The sequence below is a fragment of the Buceros rhinoceros genome, unplaced genomic scaffold (assembly GCF_000710305.1).
Source record: "Buceros rhinoceros silvestris isolate BGI_N320 unplaced genomic scaffold, ASM71030v1 scaffold8005, whole genome shotgun sequence".
In the NCBI taxonomy this organism is placed as follows: Eukaryota; Metazoa; Chordata; class Aves; order Bucerotiformes; family Bucerotidae; genus Buceros; species Buceros rhinoceros.
In genome coordinates this window covers 19,498-40,575 of record NW_010414505.1, presented here as the reverse complement: position 1 = coordinate 40,575, position 21,078 = coordinate 19,498, and the positions used below count along the sequence as shown (strand labels likewise).

The 21,078-nt window shown below is 35.8% G+C and overlaps 1 protein-coding gene across 1 annotated transcript in view; it reads right to left on the bottom strand.

Moving 5' to 3' along the window:
• The window catches only part of PTPRD (protein tyrosine phosphatase, receptor type, D), a gene marked incomplete at both ends in the record, with an annotated part of 68,691 nt that overhangs the window by 28,534 nt on the left and 19,079 nt on the right, over positions 1-21,078 (bottom strand). The window contains 3 exons of the mRNA XM_010137111.1: positions 6,556-6,653; positions 15,667-15,779; positions 18,136-18,147. Of these exons, the coding sequence (XP_010135413.1) occupies positions 6,556-6,653; positions 15,667-15,779; positions 18,136-18,147 (223 nt within the window). The remainder of the gene's footprint in view (positions 1-6,555; positions 6,654-15,666; positions 15,780-18,135; positions 18,148-21,078) is intronic.

The following is a 21,078-nucleotide window of genomic DNA, read 5'->3' as shown; positions in this document are numbered from 1 at the left end:
ACATTGCACTGTAAAGGCTGCTATTTTCAAGACATATGGGTGGACAAACCAACATTTTTTTCATGACTAAATCTTCTTTGGAACTCAAATGCAGGTTTTTATTCTGATTCTAAAAACAGTTAAAAACACACAGATGAAAATTTCCTGTCAACTCTCAAAGGAAAGTGACCCAACTGTTCAAGAGCAGCTAGAAATACAGCTAAGGCTTTTACCAAACTCCTCTCAAGAACAAAGGTATATCCTCTCCAATATCAAGCTAATATTCCTATGACCAAATGAGACGATGTAAAAACTGACTGCAATGAAATCAAACAAACTATATATACTAAGAGCACTCTTAAGACAGAAAATAACCATTATTTGAAAACGTCTTGGAAGGAGAGTGTCTATTACATAAAAAGCTTTAGAAAGCCTAACATTTTAAAAACAAACCCTACTGTTCTGTATTTCTGGCCTCCAGTCTCATATGTCATCTGTTTATTCCCTATCTGCAATTAAAATTATTTGTCGGTGATATCATAACCAGTGGTAGAATTAACTTGATGTTGAAAGAGATGACTACACTCACCTTCAGGTAGGAAAGAAATATCAGGAGCAGAAGAATATTTGAATAATGAACAGCCTTGCTTATTTTAAATATTTTTGTGATTAAAGCATCCTGCTGTTTTGTTGTATGGAGTATATGATCTACAGCAGCTCTTGAACACTGAACTTTGTGGTTGTCTCATATGAGACACTGCTGCTCCTCTGAATTTTCAACGTTTTTATTTTTAAAGCACTGTCAACATTTACTTTTTTAAGAAAGGAATAGAGGGCGAAATTCTTCACTGACTCCTCCATACAACCCCTAAAAACATTGCAAACGAACCTACAAAGCAGCTCCCAAATCCCTGTTTTACCTATAATAACCTACACAGTCTGTCCTTGAATAATTTTTCTTGCTACAAGAAGTGGACTACTTTTCTCTTCCTACACATATCACTCTTGTCAGTTCAGCAAAATAAAACTAACATTTATGACAGTATTTGACTATTTAAATCGCCTCTGTGGAATTCCTTGACAAAATAGCATTAGGTACCAGACCACAACTGAGCATCTTAATATAGTAACACCAGCTTTCTTTTATCTGAATATTCTTTTAATTATATAAGCATAAAACCTGCTATTATCCCAATGAAGCATTCGCAGCACAAAGGAAGGAGATAACACGCTACTATAAATCTTGACTAGTGCCACTTCAGATGCCTGCATTATGTCTTTAACATTCTCTATCATAACTATCCTGCTGGCTTGGATACTACTCTAGCTGGAACTAAGCACCAGACAACCGAAGTGAATGCAACAGCATATGCACTATTAACATGAAGATAAACAACTTTTCATCATTCAGCGACTACACTAATTGTTTCTCAATAAATGGAGCACATCCTACAAAGTAAAGTTACAGAATACCAATAAATAATGTTTTTAATATTAAAATGAGAAAACTACTGTAAAGATGAAGAAAACATTTTTGCAAAGAAATTGGTTGCTGCATATATTATCTGTCATGATGTGACAGTTAAGCGTGGCTGTTCCTTTTGTAAACATTCATTCAGTAGGTTATCCATTCTTCATGGACTTTTAGAGTGGTTTATATAAAAAATAAGTTCTATATGTGCTGCTGCTATATAAAATCTATTGTGCTTTAGTCCATTGTTTATTTTGTTGCAGCTTGAGATACAAAAACATAAAGGTACGACATTCAGACAACTGTCTTCTCCTCACAAGGCCTACTCACTGATACTGAAAAGTTCCATTAAAACTTCTAATAGTAGAGCAGTGTGGCACAGAGTTCATCTTTTCCAATACTCAGTGTAAAAGACTGCCTGTAATTTACAGAAAGTAGCCTGATGAGGAAAAACATTAAAATTATATATAGCTTCTTATAACATTAGTTAACCAGTGCACACAAAAACATATAGAATAAATAACATATAAAGGCTGTTAGTGTAATTTTTTGTGTGCAGTGACAAATTCTCAGACAACAACGGTATGAATCTAAATCTACTTCCTTAAAACTATGACTACACATCTTGGATAACAAATGTGAAACTATTTTACACAAGACCCAGGAATCTGCTTTGGAGGAGCAGATTTTCTGTTGTGTGTTATAGAAGGAAATAATTTTACCAATACTCGTAGTGCATAAAGAACTCAGAACATTACTGTTCTGATTCAGTGTATCTTCATGACCACTTTTTACTGTAAATTCTGAAGCCTGAGTTAAGAAGGAGATACAATATAAAGGTCAGTTTCTTGTGAACATGATTTTCTGCTTAGCAGCTGTCAAGTCCATATGGAGCCTTGCATTACACAAAAATCCCACCCAAACTGCCAAAGTCAGCAAAAGCTTCATAATAACCAGTTGGGGTCAAGAACCCTGTCTTAAATTAGGGAGTACAAAAGAACTATGACACATAAAGGACATATAACGTTAACAAGGTAAATGATCATTTTGCTAAGGCCTAGAGATTGCAAAGTAATAATAATTAATGAAGGAAATTAATTAATTGATGTGGAAATGAACTTCAATGAGAAGAGGAAATAGCACTATCTATGCTAAAACTACAACCACTTTATCCAACAGGTGAATCACAGATTCCTTTAAAACTTCCCATACTCATAATCTTTAAGGCTTGGCCTCTGTTCCATCGAGAAATCTTGCATTCAGGGTAAAGTTGTGAGTATCACCATTCTTATGATCACCCCTTGTAAGATTTGGAGTAGGAGAAGCCCTGAAGAAGACACTATGAAATAGCCTCTGAAAACTTACAGAAGTAGGAACTCCTTCAACTGATGATATCAAAGCCTTGAAAACACTACACAAGATGGTTTATACCGGAGAACACTCTCATTTTACCACATGATAGCACATAAGAAGTTCTAAATTTTTTCTTTTTTTTCTTTTTTTTTCCCCCGCTGAGAATATATAGTTTATACTAAACTTACTGCTATTTACTCTTTGGTAATAATGACTTTCTCAATTTGCCACATTATCCTGGGCTTTGCTTTCAGAACCAGAGTGCAGAGGGAAGCTGTTTGGACTTACTATTTCTTTAATGGCAATTTCAGATTCTTTCTGAACTAGATTTCACATAGCACAAACCCCACCATTTTCTCAGAAAAAAAGAAATAAAAAAACAAAACAAACAAACCAACCAACCCCAAAACCAAAACAAAGAAACAAAAACCCCACTCATTTGAGAACCTTTGTGCCAGCTGAATGGAGGATAGTGGGTTGATTTTCAGATTATTTGAATAAAGCAATCCTGTCTTCTTTCATGGCTCAGGTCAACAAAGAAGTTTTTTCTCATCTTCCACAGGAGTGTGCAGGGAAGTTAGGGAATTTCATTAGACAATTATGCCAAATGGTGTAAATCAGCAGAGGAGACAATCAGTAGATGTGCACCTTCTGTGAGAGAACTTAATTCTCTCTTTTTGGAAGTGATGAAGAGATGGGGAGGTTTCTGTTTGTCTGAAGAGAAAGTGGGAACAGGCAAGAAAACAATACTCTTTCAAAAGGAGAAAAAGAAACTCGTAAGCAATTTTTGGTCAGAAATTCTAATCAAAAGGCAGCAGATAGTACGGCAGCAAGTACTCAAATACTTGTAAAGAGCTGAAAAAGGTCTATATGATATGAAAAGATATGTTTGAGTTGTGAAATGAGTAAACCTTTCGAAGCAGCAACTAAGGCAGGATATGCTAAAAATAAATTAACCTTTCTTTTGAAATGGAGCTAACCTTCTGTAAGAAATTCTAAAAGCTGGATGAGAAATCAGCATTCATCTGGAAGCTGTATATATATATTTTATTTTATGGTGTCATAAAGTTGTCATAACAGTTGTTGTATGCTATCAGTCTATTCTTGAAGAATTTCCACGCAATGTAAGAAATTCCATAAAAAGTAAAATAAAATAATGAAATATCAGGAGAAAAGGGCATTCTATATGTATTAAAAAATCATTAGTGGTGATAAAACTGATGAAAAATGTTCGTTTCCTCAAATGGGAATTAACCAGAGAACTTTATTAGTATCAATAAAGGTCACTGGGTTCCTGCTGCATGTTACACCTTTACCTCTTGAAAATAAAAAACACCTCTTTTGCCTTCTGTATCACCAGGTCAAATGTAAACTGAAGTGATAATAACAGAACTGCTACCATCTGTACCATTTCTGCCTTGGAACTGGATAGTTGCTGTTAAGGGACATTAGTGAGGACTGCTGCTGAAAAAGAAGGTCCCAAACCGCAAACACAAATGTTCCTACCAGCTCCCTTGTGCTGGCATTAAAGCTTATGCAGCCATGTGGTGAGCTAGCTCAGGGAATTGATCCAACTGAAAAGAGCAAAGAAAAATAAAACAATTAGTTTTCAGCTGAATCTATTTCCTGAGATAATCCTCGAACAGCTGCACAAGCGCTAGCGCCAGGATTGGCACAAGAGAGACAACAGGAATACACAGCCAAGACACGGAGATGTCTCACAGTGATCACCAGACTGCAGCCTTAGTCCAGCCTAGGCTAGACCATGGAATCAAACAGCAGTGCTTTTCACCGATTCTGTTTCAAATGGACTAGCTGGAAACCAAGTGGTATCTCTAAAGCTGGGATTTCAAAGACAAATGTTGAAACTCCTTAGGTAAAGCAGTGTGAATGAAGCTCGATGTTGACTTACAGTTGCCCACATTTTAATCTGGAATGTCTGATCACTCTGCTCCAGATAGCATATTTGGGGGCGGGGGGAGGGCGAGGAGGGAAATGTGAAAGCTGGTCTGTTCACACAAACTTGTAAAAGATCTGGAGGGACGTGTACTAATCATTTAATAATTTAATATATTTCACAATGCTGGCTATAAATCGTTAAAATTACACTCTCATTTTAATAATTTAATTAATAAACTAAATAAGAAACCAGTAAAACTTTTGTCATATTACAGCATAATAAGAACCATGTCATCTTCACAATATGCTCAAGATATAACAAAGGTGTAGTGTATGGTTTATTTTTACGGAACTTCTACTACATTATGTAATGACAGTTTTTACTAAATGGAATTTCCTACACAGATATTCCAAAGAATTTGCCCATAGTACAACAGGAATTTATTGTCAGATTTAGCTTTTTATTATGGAAAATATTATGCTACATAGATTTCCATGTCTGAATCTTTACGAGCTACTATCTTCATACTTAAGAACACAGGATTTATACACAGAAATACGAGGAGTTACTTTTTTTTGGTGATTTCAATAGTAAACAGCAATCCTGAGATGCTCTTCAAACAAATTTATTTCCACGAATTGCTGAGACTTTATTTTCCTTCTGACAACTCATGAGATCGGTTTTTAGAGCACTCTTAAGGTCTTTCTGATCTTTGTATCAATTAAATAATAAGGAATTGTAGTTCTTTATCATAATAGTTAAAAGTAATGTTTAATGTCTTCTGCCAAGACTTTTTAAATACATCAGGCATTTGCAAGATGTCTCTACCATGCAATCACATGTTATTGTGGAACCAACATGTAAAAGTTTTCAGCGTTTTTTGTTGTACTGTCAGTGTTCATATTACCCTTCAAATGCAAAGCATATGCAGTCCCTAAAAACTGAGAGTATCATGAGTTTTTCTTCTGCCATGCTAACTTAGGGAATTTAAGCAGGGATTGGTGACACAACAGTATAAAGAAAATACTATGTCAGTGATTCCTCTGGGAGCTGTTAATTCTTGGATCACTGACATGACCACCCATGGCTGTTCTAAAGAAGCATTATTTTTCTGATGGTTGACTGCATACTTTACCCACAAATTTTTGATATAGGCAACACTGGCAATGAAGAAACAGCTAGATGTTACTGTGTTTAATGGATGGGTATCTAGGTTCCTTTAGCCACAAATTACTGACATGTTATTCTCCACAATACCAATGCCTGTCTGGGGAGGTATACTCCACGGATTAATGATAAAGTGGCTTGTAAATGATTACTGTCTTCCAGTTGAGTTCTTTCATGCTCTTATAGACCATTATTCAGAGATTATCCATGTGGCATTATTGACCAGAGAAAAATACAATGTCTTCAAACTGTTGTATTAGGAAAGACACCAGGCAATTGCAAATTCTTTTAAGCCACGCAAAATTAACACAGTGGACTGTAACTTCTTTGACGTTTGCTCTATATGAATGCTGTCAACACTACATGGGAGATTCTTTAAATAATCTAAAGATCTTTTAACTGCATAGCAGATGGATGTTTGTGTATATTAAAAAGATTAAGTGCTGTATTACACTACTCCAAGTCCATTGAAACTGTCTGACATGTATCCCCATAAAAAAATTGTTACAAGAAGAACAGCCACCTCATCAATACAGTCATTTTACACAGAGAACTTTTTTATGATGCTTTTAATATCATACAAAACTGGCACCATTAGGTTGAGTACATATCAGAGAAAAGTCCAGGTAAACAGAAAGTACAACATTTTAAACAATTTGAATAATGAGGAAGTGTGGAAAATTACCTCATACTCCTGTGAGAACTTCAAATTGTCATTTGCTTTCAGTCTTTCAATGTGATCTGCAAGTTCCAAAATAGGGATTGGAGGATGACTGGCCATACCTGTTGGACAAGAAAGAAGAATGGAATTTAAAGTAAACTACAGTGATAGCATAGCTCTAAAAGTCAGAAAATGCAGTAGTTAGAATGGCTAGAAATGTGTAAGTAGTAAAGATGTCATATGTGAGAAAAGCAGGCAAATAGTTTGGTTACTCAAAGCAGGACATGCTCTGGATAGATGAGCTCTGAAGCCAAATTAAAAGAAGTCATCAAGCATATTCCCAAAGCTAACATTCCTAGTGTAGAGGAAAGAGTTACTGTGATATGAATCAATGTGGTTAGCTAGGCATGGAAAAATGAGACAGTTAGACCTGATGTCGACCTCTGCTTTGAGTAATGACTCTTAATGTCATTTCAAACTCCTTCTCCTGCACTGCATGAAATGGAAACTCCATTGAATTAGATGAGGAAAGGTGAGCTCAGAGAAACAGACACTGAAAGAGCCCTAAAGGGGAAAGAATAGTGTTTTGACCAAAAACAAAGTGACTTATGCATAATCAAGATAAACAAACTTGAAGAATGAAGGTTACCAAGGTAACCGGAGACACCTGAACCTGCAAAGGAAATGGTAAAAAACAAAGAAACCTCAAACCAACATAAAAACTCACTTATAAAATAAATTATAGAAAATGCAATGAAGAATTAATAATAATGTATCAAAGTCTAGAAGACTGACTGTGTTTCTGACTAAATTAGGAATACTTAAATATTTTATGGATTTTTTAGGTGACTGACATGCAACTATGAATGACTAGAATAACATGCACCACTGCTTCTAGACAACAGTCACTGAAGACAACATTGGACATCAGACAATTAGAACTTCAAAAATGTTTTCACTAGTAGCAGATTGTAGAGGCAGGGGTTGTACAGTTTGGCTGGACACACACACTGACTGCACTAGTACCTTAAAATCACTTAATCTGAAACCCCATTTATCAACCCCCGAAAGTACCTACAATCTACTTCAGGTGTAAACATCTTTGTCCACTGATGAAGATACTGAGTGAAAAAGAAGAAGAACTGGGAATCGGAGATAGAGATGGGTGTGGAAGGTAGTATAGGGACAGCAAGGCAGAAGAAAGACAGAAAAGATGTGGGGTCAACTAGAACAATCTGCCAGCTGAATATTTGCCAGGCAAAAATTTGTGAACATGTTTGTATCATGCTATTAGTCTTCAAGACCCTTCTCCAAAATGCTTACATTCTTCTCTTCATGCTTTATACTATCACATCTAAAATGAAAGTGAGTTTTCAATTGCTTGTGGGAAGAAATCAGAGCTGGCTAGAAAAATGAAGCTAGTGAACCCCAGGATCTCTTGAAATTACAAAGGGAAAACAGTGATGACTCAAGGGGGCTCAAGCTGGAAGCCATGTCAAACAATGCTGTTTGGTTTGTCACCGTGAATTTCAAGAGCATGCCTAAGACAGTTAACTTGCATTTCCTGTAAACATAGCTGAAAATGACCATGTGGTTACAACACAGTCACATAGAGCATGATTTTCTTCCTTAATTTTTTAAAAATTCTTGCTTTCTTTTTGATTCTTTGACACTTCAGGCATCATTCTAGAGTCCAAAATAATGTCCAGCAGCACTAGCCCTAATTCTTCTGACCCTATACATACATATTAATAGATTACCTTCATAGCACATCTATCATGGTGAATCATTATTTAAAGTAGATATTAAGGCAAGCTGTCAGTCAACTAACGAAGCAGAATATTCAGATATAATGGGGAAATTTCTTATAAATTTCAATTAACAAATTAGTCTGTAAGCACTAATTTATTTGAATCAATTCTGGTTGTCTCCCATTTTCTCAGAAATTTCACTTAATAGAACTTGGCTATTAAAAAGAATGAACATGGGTGACAGTCATCTAATAATTACACCGATTGATCCAGATCAAGCACCCCTATGGAAAAAATGTGAGTGAAAAGGCACAAGAGAACTCTAGACTGATCCAGGAATGGAGGTGGACTGATGTACATCTAAAACAGTGCTTGAACAGAGAAAATAATAGAGACAAAGATGTTTAGACCTTTTCGAGCGAATCGTGGGAGAGAGTTATTATCATATAAGGACTGAGTGGTAGTTTGGCTAGAGAGGGAGGACACAGAGCCAATCAGGGAGGCGTAGGGGACTGAATTACTGCTCAAAGCTGTAAAAAGTAAAAGCCAATTGGAAATGGGAAACAAATTAGTAACAGCAGTAGACCATCATAATCAATCAATCTCGTACATACAGGCACTTCAGACATGCACAAAAGAGTGTCTGGAAACTCAACTAAGAAGATGTCTAAAGGTCCAGTCACCCTACTGTAAACATAAAGAACACAAAACCAAAGAGAATGAGACATGCTCATTACATGATCAACCTGACAAAATCACCAGCATCATGAACATAAATCTCAGTAATTAGCTTACTGTGAAGGACTTTTTTTTTTTCTTAAATACTGAACATCCATTCTTTTTAAAATTAGTTTTGTTTATATGCTCCTCTATATGCCACTTGACATTCCTAAGGGGAGATTTTGTATTAAACACTTTGTGCAAAATGAAGCTTGATGTAACTCTTCATTTTCTAAGGAAAAAAAAAGGAACTACTTACAACTTCAGAAACTGGCAAATTTGCCCTTTCTCCACAACTCATTTTAGGCTCTTACACTTGGACACTTATTAACTTTCTTCAAATAATATTTTGCAGTTAATTTAAGTGAACTAATTGCATTCAGTGTATTTTCATCTTTTAAATAAAATATGCTCTACTGAGATGCTAATAAGTAACTTCGTTTGAAAAGAACTTTGTTTATGTAATCAGTCTATGAATCACAACAAGCATCATAAAAGAATATGCTATGAATGAACACTTCAGTTCTCATCTCATGCAGAAGCATGAAGCTCCTATTTAGCTTAATGTGAATTGCATGTGAAGAACAGGTGAGGAACTTGACTCAAAACCCCACCCAAAATACAGCTAAAAAACCTTATTTTTGTGGCTACAAATAAGAAAATACATGTATTTGTTTACACACCTCCACATCAATCAACACACGCTATGAAAACACAAAAAATTAAAGACAAAAAACAGCTAAATTACAACACATCCTGTGACATGCTAGAAAGTAAAGGAAAAAAACACCATGCTGAAAACATGCTTTTAAACTTCCTTTAAAATAAGAAAATAAAGAGATAAAGACACAGAAAAACTCAAACATTAAAAAACAAAAAACCCAACAAAAACAAACCAAACCACCACATGCAAACACAGCTGAAATTTTATCTATATGAAGCTTTCATTTCCAGATTTGGTAGAAGATTGCCAACTGTGATGACCTTATGCAGCCTGGTAGTAACCTTCCACATGAATTAAATGAGAGTATCTGGTTTAACTAGAGTGTAGAATTATCTTCTGATCAATCTATGGTAAATACGTGACTAAGCAACATGGAATACCACATGTGCCACAATTTCAAGGAATAACTGAGATAGCAAAGTCAGAATTCATCTGCATATAAGCAGGCATTAAACCTGTTAAGTATACTCCTTTACTGCACTGACACAAGTAGGTAATTTCGCCTTGTCATTAGTGCATTAAATTAGGATTTTGTTGGCTGCCACAGTTTTATGACATGGGCTTTTAAAAAATATTTAAGAAGGATACCTTTGTTTACAAATTTGGACATGTAGGTTGACACGCCCACAATAAACAAGAAGGAAGTTAGGAATTATACAAAGTGCATAGCTAAAAGCATACAGACTACAATTCAGATGAACTGAAAATGTGACAGTGTATTATCAAAGAAATTTCTTTACGAAATGAGTTGAATTTCAGGCCCACATTGAATTAATACTCTGTGATTTTAAAAACTGATTTATTACATCCTCATTTTTATTTAATAACACAAAACACCCTCCTATATACCAGCCTATGTTGATCAAGATGTTGTCCCTTTATAGCAAAAAGGAAGGAATCACTAACAGTGATTACTAACAGTGATTACTGATACTCACCCTTACCAAAAAGATAGAAAGAAACACATATTTAATATTCAGAGATGGAATATGGGAAAAAGAATGATGACCCTTATTCAGGGGGAATTGGGCATACATGAAGATTTAGCAAAGATGCCTTTAGTATATTTGCCAAAGAAATCACCTTTACTTTGAAATTTCTTTTTCATGCAGTTAGAGCTAAGCCAGAGACTGATTTTACAGCTTGTGAACAGAGATATATTTATGAGATGATTAGCTCTAGAGAAATATGTAGTTCTGCGATAGTTATTCTAAAATAGTTACCAATGTGCATATAATATTGCAAAATGAAGTCACTTTTATTCCAGATTAATTGACGTTCTGCAAAGCTAGATTAATTATTCTGGAGTGAAAGTAACTTTTGTTCTGTGTCAAAGACTTAGCTCTATCAAGCAGCCCTAGGGACTTTGTTTCCTCACCGCAGAAGTCCCACCTCTGAGTGAGGTGTAAAAACTGTCTACACTGAGAAAAAGGCAGTTTTCAGACCCTTGTCTAAAATTGTTCAATACAATAACACATTGCAAAACAATTGGCTAAAATCCAGAAAAAAAAAAAAAAAAAAAAAAAAAAAAAAAAAAAAAAAAAAAAAAAAAGAAAAAGAAAGAAAAAGAAAAAGAAAAAATTACTCTTCTGAGGAACAAAACTTTCAACTCCATCTCCAGGCTAAGCAGATTTTAATTGGCTTGAGGTTTGAAAGCAATGATGTGGGATATCACAGAAGTGCCATTTGCACTCTGAAGCCTGTACCTCTTTTAGGTGCCTAAACCCTTCATATGAGTCAAGTTCACATGAAGATCTCTATGTAGGATCGCTTACTGAGAGAAAGTTATTTCAGCCTGATTTTGCCATGGAGACAAACCACAGTACTTCCTTCAGCATTGTCACGTTTCTCATAAACAGAAATCTTGTGGATAAACTAAAAGAAAAAATTTCCTGCCATCTTGCAAAGCAGGTGACTAAACCCAGACACCATTTTTCCACTTTTGTTATTTGTACCTTTTTCCTCTGGACCTTTTTTACCCTTTTTCTGCCTTATCTTGGAAATAAGTTAGTGAAACTTCCTTAGCAACTCAGGGAGTCAGTGTCTTGTGAGAACTTACTTATCTAATAGAAAAGCAGAGTCTTTAATTCAGAGCTGTAATAATTCTAATTATTTTTCTTGCATTTCAAAGCATCTTATTTAGTTCATAAGAGATAATGAGATAATTGTTTAATTGGCACCCAATTACCCAATTAAGTGTGACACATTTTATACTTAAATGAGGAGAAAATCCAGTTTCGAGTAAAAGTCAGTTTTGAGGCATGACTGAACTTAGTTCTTTGGCTGACTGGGAGACTGAAGCCTTTGCCTGAGCTTTGGGTCTCTCACAAGCTACTCAAACCACTTAAGACCAGTTATTTTCCTCTATGCAAACCTGGGCTTCCTCATTAGATTAAAAACTTTTGTGAGGGCTTAATTATTACCCGTTCCATACCTTCACTCTCCCATGTGGCACAGAGACTTCTAAAATTTGCACAGCAGGTTAAGGATTTTTATCCTGTATTTCGTAGGAAACTTGTAGAATGGGAAGAATGTGAAAGACTTCTTCTTAGCTACTCTGGTTCCAGAACAATAACAGACTTGTGAAAACACGAAATCCCGTATGCTACTGAATGCTTTGGTTTTCTCACGTTTACTCAAAGAAACCTTGGCACAGCTGTGACCCATTCAGTGGCATTCGGGATTATCTAACAAATAAACATTTTGGGATAACATATATGGACATACTATCTCATTCTCAGATATAGAACTGTGGGCTACTCCAAATGTCAAGACAAAACGTCAAATTCATCTATGGTGTTGCTCCTGCCAGTGAGGAGTGAAGCTAGAGATGAATTTGATCCTTCCTAGTCAAGGTAAGACAGGAAACTCTTTAGATAAGTACTAGATTAGTGAAGTCTTGTATTGACAGGACAAGAAAAAGTGAAAGGAAAGCAAGACGTTTGCTGTGCTGATAGCTTAGACTGTAGATTTTTACGACATATAAATGACCAATTGATAATTTTACTACAACATAATTGTGCCTAAATATCACCAAAGACAAAACATTGCTTTCCCATAATCTCTTTCAAAAAGTTATACCTAACCACCTGTATCTGGAGTATTTTGTACTTGTGGTTAGCAATTTGTATTTACCACAAAAAGGGTTTTGCTTCCAAATTATTTTTATAGTTATAACTGATCCACAAAAGATTTTATTGCTAGCTTTTTTGGAAAGAGGCTGGTTACAATCTATTTGTATTAGTATTAAAATTATTAATGTTAAAGTTTATGTCAGTCCAGAATTTTATAGGAGTAGCTCATTCCCCTCTCACAGTGAAAATTGGCAAACTGGATACGTCAACATTATTTAAAATTTTCTTCTCTTAACACTTCCTCTCATTATGGATTCATCATAAGCTTTCTTTCCTTCCCTCCCACTGGAAGCAACTAGTGTGCCTGGAAAGCTCCAACATATCATTAGAAAAACAATTATGTCAAATCATCTATCTTGATGCGTTTGTACTCACGTGGCATACACTAATTCTTGAAGTACATTCACCACTCTGTCTTTTATCTGTAGACAATGTCCAGAAGTTGTAACATCTTACAGAGTGAGAGAATAACAATATCAACAAAACTAGTGTCCTGAAAGTACAGCCTTTCTGTAGTTCCTCTGCATTTGTCTTGAAAAGCTTTGTCTTGCATGTTACTTAAACAGCATGATACTGTGTGGTGTTGGATAAACATTCCAGCAGGATCTGAATATCTAAGTTAAAATCAGCCAGATTTTAATTAAATAGTGTCCCTAATTGAAGTTAATGTGAGTTAAGTGAGGTTCTGCTTTTACTAGCACAAGAACTGTGCCTTGACTTCACTGCGGCTAAGATTATATATTAAGCACAGGTTAATTAGCAAGTGTTACACAGCAAGACAAATCTCCTAGGGTAGAAATTTTCTCCTTGATATTTGGTTGCATGCTGAGTAACATAATGGCCTGACCTGTGCTTAAGGGTCTTAGGTGGTACAACAGTAGGAAAAAATATCTCAGTCTGATTTCTGGACTCTATTTTAAACAATAATTTTAATTCTACATTTTCTGCAAAGGTTTACAGCAAAGAATAAGACCTCATAGTAGAAATGGATTGCAGTTCTGCTCAACTAGCTTCACAGAAAACCACAAACTTCCCAGATAACTACAGCACTGCGAAGAAAGATACACTTCCACTCATCTCCAGTTTTCAGATCAATGAGGTGGAATTATGATGTTTGCAAGTGCCATAAATTCGGCCATTTCTTAATAACTTTACATTCTAAATGTAAATTTAGAATTAATTAAATATGTAAAGTTGTTAAAGCTTGGCAGCTTACATTTTACTTTAATTTATGATGAATACTAAATGCATAAGTATGCACAGAAAATTATGCTTATATACCTAGTTATTAAGTCTGCCACTCTACGCAGTATATATCTTTGAACAGATAATGTCTTGGTTTAGGCACAAAGCAGAAGAAACCAGAATTTTTCTTTTCACGTTTCAAAGACTTGCATATATAATTCTATCTCTGTAACAACCTTTGAAACTTTGTGTGAAAGTACTTGATAACATACAAAATGTTTGCTCAGTAAGGATGAGTCTGCATTAATATTGCAGTCTCAGAAGCACAACTGTGAAGCAAAACCTTCAATCATCTCCATTTACTGCACTTTTGTTCATATTGTAAAGACATCCCAGCACACATTGACAAGATTGCCATATTCAGATGACGTTAAACTAGAAGATACACTCCTGAAACACCCCTAATTTGCCTCAGATGCTAAGGAGCATTCAGCGTACTGGAAAAGACTAAAAAAACAAGGCTGGGGTAAAACTCAAGCCTCCAAACCATTTTGTTTCTACGTCTGCCATATGCATGCAGTCTCAATGTTGGGACTTTAGCCCCAAGTTCATTGCTATGAAGATCTGCTCCTGTTGGGGCAACACTATGTTAATACAGCCACTGATTAGAAGATCAGAAATGAGATCTGCAAATTCAGTTAACCCTTTTGTAATATTTAGCGTGTCATCTTCTGCAGCTAATCTCTCACCTTCTAAAGTACTTAACGTCCTGCCTTTATGAGCTTGAATTAGTTATTTTTTGTACTTAATGTAATGAATTTGACAAATGCAAGCCTCAGGAATACTCAGTAAGTAATTAGCATTAGACTGGGACTGTGTGCAATCATACTGTAATAGAAAACAAGTCTACTGTACTATCACATGATCAAAATAAAGCCAATATTAAAAAGACTTATAAAAAGGTAGTAAAAAAAAATCAATACACTTTCTATTTTAAGTATTTCTCTCTTGCTGCTTCTTGACTATCAAACTAAGCAGTTTTAAGAAAACAGTGCTTAAGAAATAAACTAAGTAAATGTTTGGGAGTGTGCTGCTTCTACTTTCAAAACTACTGACTTGTTAATATCCTCCTTGACCCTAACATACAGCCTGATTTAAAAAAAAAAAGACCATTTCTCTAGCATTTTTTTCTATGTTGTACCTTTGCAATGTAGTGAAACTTCCAATGATGTTATTGGATTACCTGATAATGCAGTAGATAAGAGACAAGCTTATTTAAAAAGAAGTAGCTGTAAGAATATTGTTAATAAATAGAGGGTTGTACATATCCCAATAATCTTTTCTAGCATTGTTAGGTTTAACTTGGAATTTTAGCACATGAAACACATCCATACAACTTATGTGACTCCGGCATCTTCTCTACAGAACTTTAATTTCGTTTCATGCAGTATTTTTTCTTTAAATAGAGAAATCACAACAAAAATAACAAAGAAATACATTGAGCAAAAACTCATAAGCAGGCAAAACGTATCTTTCTGAACAATTAGACTTTCTGTTCTGTAACAGCACTGCTACTCAGTTGTGATCACAGAGCTCTCAGTGAGATATTCTTGTCACTTACCCGGAGTTTGAAAATTAAGGCGTCGCAGCTCCACTGGATCTGTAGGATGGTGAGAGGGGACCTCCTTGCTGTTGGGTATGCTGCTCTTTCTAGAATCAGATTCAGCCCTCTTCCTGCAAGGAGAGAGTGAAAACATGCAAACATAAAAGCAAAGTGTTAGCTTGACCAGTAAGGGTGCCTGAGTGTTTAACAGTGGGATGCTTATTTCCGAAAGACTATTTCATCCAGTGGAAAGGTATAATAATTGTGCATGGTGAGTAGCTACAATTTGCAATGGCAAAATGAATCTAAATGTAGTAATGTCAGAGGGAAAATAGCTGCATTCTGCCCTAGACTGATCCTCTAGATCATCATTCTGGGCACCCAGTTAAGTATGAAAAGACATAACGTGAAACCTACAAAAATTCACACTATCTCTATTTTGAAAGCTAGCTAGCTACACCTGTATTAAAAAGTAGTCAGCTGCTGAGCTGAAGAATGAACAAATCAAGATATTATGATTGAATACTTGATATTTTATATGCATAACTCTGATTTGCTTATAAAAAATAATCTGCATCCTTTGGGTACTTCCAATATGACAAGGTAGTACAGAAGACACTTGTCCAAGAAGTCACCTATTCCTTTCACTTTCTAGAAAGTGAGAACCCATTCTCTTGCCTCTCATCTCTGCAAGAGCTGCACTGAACAATCTTCACATATCTGATCATACCTAGATATTCAAGGCTCAGATTCTGTGTGAATGTTTCTGATCACATTGTGACTCTCACTGCAATTAAAGTACTCCTGTTAATCTGTCCAAAAAGAGCTGGGCAAGACAGGGAAGGAGGAGGGGAGGGCAGGGCAGGGCAATTCTGACCCTGACTGTTGCAGTAAAACGGACTCTTGTCATCTGAGATTATAATTTTCTGATGCAAAACATGGAAAACTATGTAATATGGAGAATATCTACTATTACGAATTTTCATGCAGGAGTCTAGAAATTTAATGTTTTAATTTGAAGTGGAATCCTTCTTCATTAGTCCTCTATGAATTCCTGAATGGAAATGCAAACTGGTTGGTATTCCTCATGAAATACGAATTAAAGATGTAAACAGTGGCAAAGAGTTACTTTGTGAAAACAGAATTGACATGATTTTAAGGTTTATTTAGCAAAATGTTTTCCAGGTGTCCAGTATTTGCTCTAACATACCACTATAGTGATTTTTTTTTTTTTCTGTTTCTCTTTATCCTAATTGACTCACAATGTCACAATGCTAAATCTGTTATTCTTCTGCTGGGCTCCCCTCTTAAAAATGCTCCAAATGATTTCTCGATGTTCTTGAAATGATGAACACCTGGTGGCATTCATGAAAGATGCATACAGCAAGATTCCAAAGAAGCCCAACAGCAACATGCTGCAGGAGTTACCCAAAAGTTATTACTTGTATGATTTATGGGGGTGGTGGAGATGTGAGGAAGTGTTTTGCTGTAGAACCATTTCAACTGTCCTCTGGGAAATACCTTAACGCATGTAATGATTTCTTTTCAGTGAAGTGATGAAGATTTACATCTGATTCTTCTTTTTACTCTTTTTTTAAAAATTACTATGAAGAAACTCAGTTGAATTTCCTCTTTTTACTTTTGATTCTGAAAATATCAAACTCCAACCACAGCAGCACAATGCTCTAGTATTCTTTCTTAAGTAAAAGTATGTATGTGATGCAGCTTTCAAGAAGTATGTTTATCTACATTTCCTTCCCCTGAAGTCTAGGGATCAATGGAAGTGTCCAAAGACAAACTTCATTTACCTTTTTTCCACTTTCAAGTCAGAATGAGCAGCACGACTTCATATTAAGCACTAAAGTGTCTTCTGATTACTCAGCTGAAAAATTTGAATACTTATAGGACAATCGAATAGTTTATTATTAAATATTATTCTCAGGATCATTCTGTCTTTTTTGTATCTTTCCAGACTATAGAAGACATCACAATACTTTCAGATTATGCAATGTTTTTGAGACAGGGGGAAAAATATCCGTGAAGGACAAATGAGATCACCATATCATTTTCACTTGTAGAACTGTAAGTCAGCACTGACTTTATGTGTACAGAGCATTACAGAGATACAGAGTGGCTAACACTTCAAGCACAACCATGCATTCCTTCAACAGCTTTGGTAATAGCAAAGAACCATTGTTTTAACGTCATTAAAACACAAATAAAACCATATGTACATTGTATAGCTATCTCTAGCAAGTGTGCCTCACGGAGACATAAAAAAGCCAGTAGTGAAGCTTGGCTGTATATGCTACAATATTTTTCAGTGCTGTAAACAACACGAACAAGTCTTTCGGTTGCCTTCATGCTGATAGATTGTGACAGATGCTTTGTCTTAGATCATTATCATGATAACTGGGTTTTTTTCCTCTTTTTTTTTTTTTCTCCTTTTCTGGATTAAACAAAGAGAGTTTACTTTTCACTTCTCACCTGTCAGGTTTACTGCTCCATTTTAATGCAGCAAAGAGGGGAGAAAAGTTGAAATGTTAGTTGACCAGAAGCAAACAGGGTAAGCATGACAACAAGACATGTAAAAAATGTTGACTTACAGTAAAGAGATATAAGTAAAATAAAGTAAGAAATTGGAGTTTATCAAAATGTTTAATGCCTGGGAATCATAGAATAAATGGAGGACATGAGGTGGAGTCCAATGTGAATCTTCTGCTATAAGATACATGTCTTTTAGACATTATCTGTAAAGTAGCATCACCTCAGATTTTAGCAAGTGAGATACTGAAGAATGCATGTTTTACTCGAGCTCCTGAAGCAATGTTAACATCACATTGACAAATGACATCTCCCTAAGATGCAGTTCCCTCTTACACTCTAGAGAGAAGAGAGGTGAGAGGAGGGAGAAGAGGAAAGACAATAGTGGAGCACAGAAAAGAAAGAGAAGGTGAAAAAGGGAGAAGAAAAGGGAGTGAAAAGTAAGTGAAGAACAAGGTTAAATACTTGAGATGCATAAGACTTGTACTAAATAAAAAAAACCAAACCCAATCTATTTTACAAAAGCAGGTAATAAAATGGCAAGAAATTTTTAACAGTACCATGGGAAGTAAGGTAAGCATAAATCTTTCTTCAGTGAAGTATTACACATCTTTTTCTGCTTTAGAAGGAATGTCACATATCTGAGCTGTACAGTGTTCTATATAGATCTGTAGTGATCTATAAACTACAAAGATCAGCTAAGCCTGTTCAACTATATACACACTGTACATATAGGGTTTGTCTGTCTCTCTGTGGAGCATAACAAATATGGGTTCTATAAACTTTTAGTAGCCTGGAATCTGCAATAACCACATTACTCACATGCTATGAAAAAATTTTAATAGAACACTTCACCTTCACTTAAGATTTCCCCATTTTCTTTTCCCCCATTTTTTTAACGTGGTTTTTTTTTTTTTTCTTTAGAAGCAGGTGGCCAGCAGGTTGAGGGAGGCAATTCTGCCCCTCTACTGAGATCTACTGTGTCCAGCTCCAGAGTTCTCAGCAAATACATGAACCATGTGCAGCATGTCCAGAGGAGGGCCACAAAAATGATCACAGGGATGGAACACCTCTGTATGAGGACAGGCTGAAAGAGTTTGGGTTATTCAGTCTGGAGAAAAGAAGGCTCCAGGGAGACCTTATTATGGCTTTTCAATACTTAGACAGGTCCTATAAGATGGGGACTAACTTCCTAGCAGGGTCTGTTATGACAGGACTAGGGATTTTAAACTAAAAGAGGGAAGATCTAGACTAGGTGTAAGGAAGAAATTTTTTACACTGAGGGTGGTGAATCACTAGCACAGATTGCCTAGAGAGGTGGTAGATGCCCCATCCCCGCAAACATTCACGGTCAGGTTGGACAGTGCTCTGAGCAACCTGATCTTGTTGAAGATGACCCTGCTTCTTCCAACGGGGTTGGACAAGATGTTCTTTCAAGGTCCCTTCCAACTCAAACCATTCTATGATGTTTTTACCATTCTGTGATTCAGAGTGCCAAAGTTCACTATGTTCAAAAGATTCAAGCCTAGGCTCCTGCCTTCTGAAACAAACCAAAAAGGTGCACCTCATAAGAGTAAACAACAGAATGTCTGTCAAGATGGCTTTAATTTAATGGACACTGACTCCGCCAACAAATCTGATTCTAGAACGATCTAGAATGAGAACATTTTACTCTTCATCAGCAAAAGGCTGAAATAGAGAACTTGTGATTTCTTAAAAACTACAGGCTATAGCCACATAAATTCATATGTTAAAAAAAAAAAAGGAAAGGATGCTTCATAGGCACATGCACTCTCTTTCTAGTTTGTCTGTTTCTGAGATACACTGAACAATTTCTAGAGCTTTTTTGCATTCATTATCTCGATTCCTAACCATCTAAATCCTATGTAACTGAACACATATCACACATTCAAAAGCAAGTCGAAAGGATTTACTGTAGGTTTGCCTCAGCTGGAGGTTGCAGCAGGGCAGTGCTTTATCAAAAGTAGTGCTTTATCAAAACCACCTTGAGATACAAACTGTGATTCAAACAGCCCTCATAATGGTTAGGTATTGCCTCTATGGGAGACTTAACCTGCACCAACTCTTCATCTAGGTAAGTGTTTGCCTTTGAGATTTGGATACAGATCTTACTATGCTTTATATTTTACTCCTTGTTTGAACCAGCAAAAATTTCCTTTTCTTGAGGGCAAGATTATAACCAAAAAGAAAGTAATGCTTAGTTAATTTACTTTCATCCCTGAATTTGATTGTTTAGATTTAAGTCCAATAGATGAATGATCTGCTCCAAAATAATTGTTGCCCCTCACTATAACTGCAGGGCTGTATCAAGGCAATGACAGAGAACACTGAACTTGTCACTGGCCAAGTCAAATCCATTTTCCAAGAAGTTAATTGCAGAAAGAGAGGAAATTCAGCTGTAACTCAAGAAAAAAGTAATTTTTACTGAGAGTATAGCTGAACATTCAGCAAGTTGCCCAGAGAAGCGGAGTTTACATTCTTGGATATAGTGAAATTTGCCTGGACACACCTCTGAGCAACCTGCTGTAGCTGATAATGATCTGAGCAGGGCTGGGATAGGGCAATCTTTAGAGGTGTGACCCTTTGGACACGTAAATCTCTGAGCTCTTCAGGACACAGTACATTAATTTGCCTCAGTTGTGTTGGCTATTATACTGCAGCTACATCCAATGACAACAAAAGGTTGATAAAATCTTCCCCATCTATTACTGTCAAGTACTAGTTCTTTTGGCTGTATTCTAATAGATGATTCAAAAATCTTTCTAAGCAGTATCTTTGCTTTCTTATTTTAAAAGTAAACGCAGAAGCAATTATGTTTATACAAACTGACCACCAAATAATAAAGGGGTCAAAAATGCATTCTTA